This window comes from Sycon ciliatum, chromosome 7, assembly GCF_964019385.1.
Source record: "Sycon ciliatum chromosome 7, ocSycCili1.1, whole genome shotgun sequence".
NCBI classification, from domain to species: domain Eukaryota; kingdom Metazoa; phylum Porifera; class Calcarea; order Leucosolenida; family Sycettidae; genus Sycon; species Sycon ciliatum.
In genome coordinates, this window is record NC_088649.1 from 33,775,858 (window position 1) to 33,783,103 (window position 7,246).

Here is a 7,246-nt window from a genome sequence, read left to right on the forward strand (position 1 = left end):
GACAGAAAACTTTTGCGACGACCCCTAACATGACCAGATCAGATGACTATTCGAGTGTTGATCTATACACTGGTATACAGTGTACACACGTTACACGTAGACTCTACACGTACACACGTGACGCACACGCACACGTACACACATGCATTTATAAATATTTCCCGACGGAACAGATTTTTATGTTTTCGGAACAGGAAGTCTTCCCGAGAGTACACGGTACACCATGGTATACCGTACATGTCCGGTTCGAGGTTCGGAAAGTTTATGTGGGAATCGGTATGTTCGAATTTAAGCCATATTCGAATTATCAGGCACCGTATATTGTCCTGGCATAACTCCCATGCCCAAGTACAGAGTAATACCGCGTAGTTTCATTTGAATTAGGAAAGAGTGGAGCATCGTTTCACGGCAATTCCTCAGGCCTCTTGCAGCTGTGGGTAGTTACTGGATATGGCTGTTTACGGAGTGACTGAGGAAGGCCCCCTGGCTTCTATCCTTCTGGTGGCTCCTCCAAGCGCCAGCTTCTCAGGTGCCTGAGAAGATTCACGTAGTAACTCTCACAGAGGCAGCAGACGCCGTCTTCACGGATGACCGGCCACTAATCGGAAACTGCGGCTTCAGTCCCTGGCCGCGCCGACGATGCCTTCTGCGCAACTGGATCGCCAGCTCGTAGCAACCGTGCTGCCAGAAACGCAGGTCCCGTAGAGCCGTGTGTCGTCATGGCGGATGCGGACACCGACGGGCAGATTCCGACAACGTCGAGCAAGCACACATGGAGCCAGTTCCCGACGAACGTGGACTCCCCACCCAACGAGTTCGCGAGAGACGATCTGGGTCTGAGCTACACTTTGCTAGGGAGCAGCAACAGTCCGCAAGACAATCGCGCCCCATCATCATATTACAGCATCAGTGCCCAAAGCGTACCAGACCCAGACTGCCTGCTGCACAATGACGTGGACCTGTGGTCAAACGACCCGAAGCCACGGGTCAAGGTCAAACGCACCGTCAAGGAACGCATTGAGATGTTCGAGGAAACTCTGGCAACCGCCACTCCGCCAAACTCGATAATGTCGGAATACTGGCATGGCGACATTCGAGGGGGTTCGGCCCCGCCATTGAGTTTGAACAGGCACCGGAATAATGCGGCGTTCCCAGCCAAGGCAGCACTGAAGAAGGGTTCAGTGGCGTCAGCGTTACTTCCGGCACTGACGGGAGGCTCTGCCACGCCCATCGCAACTGGCGTCGTTAGCAAGTCCACGGCGTCGAAAGAAAAATCCGGTGTCGCCGCCAACATGCGGCGCAGCATGAGGCGTCGGACGCCGCAAGCGAGCAAAGATGGCGGCGATCCGTCGGCACCTGCCAGGGTGAACGGTTCACACGGCAGATCAGGTGCGGCTGGGAAGAAGCCCGCTAATTACAGCAGCGTGCAGGAGCTGGCGTCGGAGATCCAGAACGCACGGAGCCGTCTGCGTGCCACGAAAACCTTACTAGACCTGAAGCTGAGTGAGGAGTGTGGTGGTGGTGGTGGTGAACAGAAGCCTGCATCCAGCCCCCTGAGTAGGGAATGTGCCACCAATGTGGACCTTATGGCAAGAAGCCGTCTGCGCGCCGCGCAGGTCTCGACCGACAGCATGCTACCGGAGAAGGATGGCGGTGGAGGTGATCGAGGCGCCGCATCTGCTCCCACGTCATTGCGAAGAGCAGAGTGGATCGGTGTAGACGCCAGGCAGGGTGGCAGCGCGAGCACAGCACAAGCCCCGTCTCACGTCAAGCGGACCGCCGAGAGTGGCGCATCTAGTGTCTCTACTTTGTCCCCTCACACGTCCTTGCAGAGAGAAGAGTCGGCCAGTGGAGAATCCGTGGCCGAAAGGCAGCCCGGGACCAGTCAGACCTCGGCCAATATCAAGCGACTTGATGGAGGCAATAGGGACGATACGACGTCAGTAAATACATCCGTAGCGTCGCGTGGAGGAGAGACCGAACATGAAGAATCCAAGACCAGGGAAAACCAGCACGTCGCGGAAACTTCGCTCGGTAGCAAACACGCCAAAGCGGTTTCTGGGGAAGGTCAGACTTTAGCACCTGCAGAGCATATAGCATTACCGAAGCAAGACCCGCTCTACGTGGATTTCACAGCTAGGGGCCGCGGACATGCCAGGAAAGCGGTGTCCAACGTCGGACCGATCGGGGAGAGTGCTGGCAGCGACGAAAACGCTACGCATACACGCGCCGCGCAAGACAGACGTCACTCGACCGGCGAAGCTAAACCTCGGCCGGTTGTAACCAGTACTGCGTCGTCGACTGCGCAACTCAAGCAGAAGTTTGAGCGCTTGGCCATCGATGGCATCGAACAGCAGAAGAGGAAGCAGCAGCAAGCGCCTCCGCCGATGCGACGCCTGGCGACGATACGCGTCCAGTCGAATTCGGGGACAAACACGTCAAAATTGCTCACGAGAGGCGGCGGCGGAGAAGCAGCGGACACCGCACCGCGCTCGCATTCGTCAACCGCAACATTCCGCAGGAGCCGTGAGAGCACCACATCGAGAACTTCAACCGTGAGCAAAGGCAGCTCGGGAAGCTCGGACGGGGGCAGTGGCAGCACACGCAGTAGCTTTACCAGCCGCACGGGCTTCTTTCGCCTGCGCAGCAGTGGCTCCGAGCGCATCACTCGTCAACAGTGCAAGGCGCTGATGTCGGGTAGCTACTCGTCGAGCTTCTCGCCCAGTCCCGGTGCAGACACAGCCACCCAGTTGAAGTCTCCGGTGATGCGAGTCAAGAGTGCTGAGTTGCGGACGTCCATACCCGAACAGGGCGACTACCGCGACAAGTGTTCCAATAGTCCACGGGCTCTTCTGCAGCGATTGGCCAGTGCGGATAGTCCCAGCAATAGTCCCATCATAAGTATGCTTGATGATGATGGTGGTGTGGAGATAGCCTTATGAGCTGACTGGTTAGCTGTAACCATGGTCCCGAACTGTAATGATGTTCATAGTCACAGTCGTGGCAAACGTCACGTGCAGCTTGCTTCATGGCGGACACGTTAGCCGTGTTACTCCTCCTGTAGCTTGCCCTGCCGAGGGATGTCGGCACAAAACCGTAGCCGTCAGGGACACGTTAGTCGTGTGTGTGTGTGTGTCGGTCTGTCTGTCTGTCTGCGTCTGTGTGTGCACGCGTATGTAAGTGTACGTGCATTTGTATGCAAGTGCATACATTCCCTGATCACCAAACGTGTGTGCACGCGTCCAGTATACCAAGTTTACCCTCCCTCCCCCCCCCCATCCCCCTTCTTCTCGAACAACATAGCATTATATTACTCAAATAGTTCTTTCTAGTTGTCTCTCTTCTTAGATATGATTGTCTTGTAGCTATACGGTATCGATATCACTACCCTGCCGTCCTTGCAATGTTCGCAATCTACCCAGCTTACCTGCATAACGGATTACCTTCATGACACAGTTGATTTTGCCGCTTGCGCAGTTTTGTGTTTGAATCTATCTGGTATTGGTGTTAGCAGTTAGCATCCCTCGTGGGTATTAGGTCCTCTCAGGGGTATTAGGCCCCCTCATGGGTATTATGAGTCTTTATGACCCCGCATGGGTATTAGGCCCCTCTTGGCCATTAGGACCCCTCGCGGACACTAGAACCCCTCAATGGTATTAGACCCCACTTGTTTATTAGTACCCTTCCCTTCTCTTCCTGCCTTCTGTGTTTTCGCTGTAGTGCAATATGTTATCCGATTACATTGTACCCACTCATGGCCCCCTGCCAGCCAGCTACGCATTCTTTCTAATCTGTCGAAGTGCCTGTTCAGGGCGCAAACAATTTGCACGATCGTGCACACACTTTCTAGGGTTGATACTATTCATAATGCTAACGAATTTCAAGCAGCTGTGTTATTATTATTTCTATTGTCGTTATTATCGAATTCCAATTCCAATTTCCCTGCGTGATTATCTTGCCTTTGTTCGTCAATCATTGCAAACCCTTTTACGAGTCATAAGCAATACAAACACATGTCTAACCCCCCCCCCCCTCTCTGGTTCCCTTTTAGGGTTCGTTCTCTTTTTTGGTCCGGTCTAAATCCCCAGCCTGTGGCTTTCTGGTTTCTACGGTTAGCATAGAGGTGGTCTTTTTTATGCTCATTTTGGCCTATTCCTGTTCTTTTACCACTGTGAATATTCTGTATATCTAATAGCGTTGTCGTGCCCTTGGGCGTGTGTGTGTGTGGCCAATTCTGGCAGCTGTCAATAGCAGTAGTAGTAGTGGTAGTAGTAGTAGTAGTAGTAGTAGTAGTAGTAGTAGTTGCAGTAGTAGTAGTGTGTGTGTAAAAAAATGAAAAGACCAAAAATAGGGATTCACTGGCCAGAAAAAGTCACTTCAAATAGCTGTATGGTGTAGACCAGGCTGAATAGTGACGGTCAATTCTTCAGCCTTGCAAGCTGTTAAGGAGGCTCCAACCCTTTGGGGGTGATTTTTTTTCTTCATAAACCCCCTCCTTTTTGTGGATGAGTGTGCTCTATATCATCCCATGTTACTCCACAAAAAAATTCAGGGGGTGTTTCCGCGGAGATAAGGCTGTTTGAGGTGTATTTCTAGGGGTGGGTGCATTTATCGATTTCGGCCTAAATTTGCTTGTTTTGGGGTTATATTTCAGATTTACCAGTTGTCTGGCTTCTCTTTGTGATTGCAAGTCCTTTCACACAACACAGTGAAGCATTTGAGCAAGAAAATCTGGCAATCAGCATTGACTACTCAGAAAAATAGTAATTTTGGTACAAAAATGAACTTCGCAGAAATGCCCGTCCGCAAAGTACAATTAGGTGCACAGCTTCATAATTTCTTCATGGACATGCCCTTTTTATTTTATTTTTGGGATCCTCATACTTCATAGAAACTAGAAATATATAATTTTAGGGGGGTTACCGCGCATTTTAGACCTCCAAAAATAAAAATAGGACAGAAAATTGGCCGATTTCCCACAATTCTTGGAATTCCTATTTTTCAGGTAAGGTGATCATTCTATGCATTCCTTGTGGTATTACTCCATTTTTTTGTGTCAAACGCATTGAATGGTCCCCCAGATTGTTATAGCATACATGGAGACTAGATGAGGCCATGGTTCCTGGGCTTTTTAGCCCTTGATCTGGATATCGGCATGATCCATGCACAACGTTATTCATGATCCAGGCCGAGGCCTACTGACCCTGAACGCAATTCAGACCAGCTTTGCATCACAACTCTTGCAATAGTTCACTCCTAGTATTTCTCATAAAGCAACAGGCAAAGAGCTTGAGAAGGATAACAATTATTATATTCTGGGCCAATAACTTCACAGTTTCATGTTTGTAGTACATGTACAATGTAGATGCAGGTTCAACTCAATATTGGCAATGAACGACTGCTAGTAATTGTAGCACCCATTAGGTATAATCATAACACTATTCCCAATAACATGGAACAACCACAAGTGTATGTGGGTGCATGCGCATTGTCGACATTGATACATGTACATGTACGCTTACATGCACATACACTCACAAACAAGTACCCCTTGCACACACAAATACATGCACGTCATATACGCGCACCCGCGATAGCATACACCCACATGTAAAATGCGTGCTCTTGTATTGAGCTTAGTTACCATATTCTGCTGTCCATGCACTTGTGCACGCGTGCGCGCACGCACACACACAACATGCACTGCGCGCGAGCGCACACACACAATATGTAGGCTCACACGCGTGCCTGCGTATGTGCATGCACATGGTGTTTATGGGTACAGGTGCATGCATTCATCATAATAGAACTGGTGCGAGTAGTGTAGAAAAATTTCAAATCACTGGTGCTGTACAACACAACATTTACAAAATACTTCACACTCTGACAGAATAGTACTGCAAAACAACATACTCAATTTTCAGTGCTGCATTTTATGCACATTATATTATTCAAGTGGACGCAGGTGATGACTTACTGCTGGCGACGTTGGCAGCTGACAGGTCACAGCTTTCGTAAATAGCCCAAGTCACAGAGCAGTAGCTCACCAACGATTTACCACTCACTCAAGACTGCAATGTTTTCAGCGTAGCAATATATTTCGCCACTTGAGAATTAGAAGTGGATCCACTTACCAGAGTCTGTGCACCCACTTCAGTCTCTCTCTCCAAAACGCGCCGCTACAGTAGGTTTTGGTCCCTGGTGTTACACAGCCATCGAGACGCTTGGCTCCGTTCTCCTTGGTCATTTTTTCGTCAAGCAAAATTATTCAGGATCTCGAGAAATCGAGCTGTGAAGTCAACTTCTTGCTCACACCAGCGATGCTTTTGAAAACATGCCCTGATATCCACTGACACAACGGAAGAGAAAACAACAGGAACCTCGATGGGGCCCAGGGAAGACTACAGGTGAAGAATGAAACAATATTCTCTGATATGACTCTCGATCGCGGAGTTCAAATTTTAGTTAGTTGAGATGGGAATTTCCCAACTTTTCGCACTTATCGGCAAAAACAAGACTTTTGCCTGCAAAAAACAGAGCGCCAGACCGGCTGCGCAGCGCAGAAGGTTGGAGCCTCCTTAAATGGTGCAATCCCAGCACAAGTTGCTATGGCTTCTGCCGTAGCATTGCTATCATCGCCTCCGGCGATGGCGTCAAAAGGTCAAAGGTGTGCGTGTGTGTCACTGTGTATTTCGTGACAAAAATCTGGGTGCGCGTTAATACTCCGGAAAATACGGTGGACTCGGATGGAGAGCCAAGGATACATTAGAAAAAGAAAAGGACCAAGGAACTACAAGTTACGCATGTTATCACATGAGCTGATTGTTTAGTAACTGCATGGTGGTGTTATAACGTCAGTGGACAGTATAGTAGGCTGTAGCATAACCTTGTGTTTTCGTGGTTGAATTTTTTGGAATGTCAAAGTGGAGAATGTCATAATTGAAGACCAGGTTTCACTTTTCAGTAGTGGTGAAACGAATATTCGAATATTCGAACATTCGTTCGGTTTGTCACATTCGAATATTCGTTACGTCACATTCGGGTATTCGTTACGACACTTCGAATGCAGTGCATGTACATACATGCACGCCGAACACGGTACAGTGCAGTAGGTACAGCCTGCCTGTGACTTTGTACTGCACTGCATGCACATGTATGTCCATACTGGACTGTCAATGTTGCACATAACAGTGAACTTCGAAGTACCCTTATGTGGCAGTACATTTTACATGGCACTACCGTTTGT

General features: G+C 49.4%; 1 protein-coding gene across 1 annotated transcript; it reads left to right on the top strand.

Moving 5' to 3' along the window:
* The first annotated feature begins 719 nt into the window (after positions 1–719).
* Positions 720–2,942, top strand: LOC135821873 (uncharacterized). The gene has a single exon (XM_065334874.1). The coding sequence runs from the start codon at positions 720–722 to the stop codon at positions 2,940–2,942; it is 2,223 nt and encodes a 740-aa protein (XP_065190946.1).
* Positions 2,943–7,246: the final 4,304 nt, after the last annotated feature.

Bases quoted from the DNA above. Each gene is read 5' to 3' on its own strand.
- LOC135821873 (XM_065334874.1), top strand. From the start codon at position 720: ATGGCGGATGCGGACACCGACGGGCAGATTCCGACAACGTCGAGCAAG.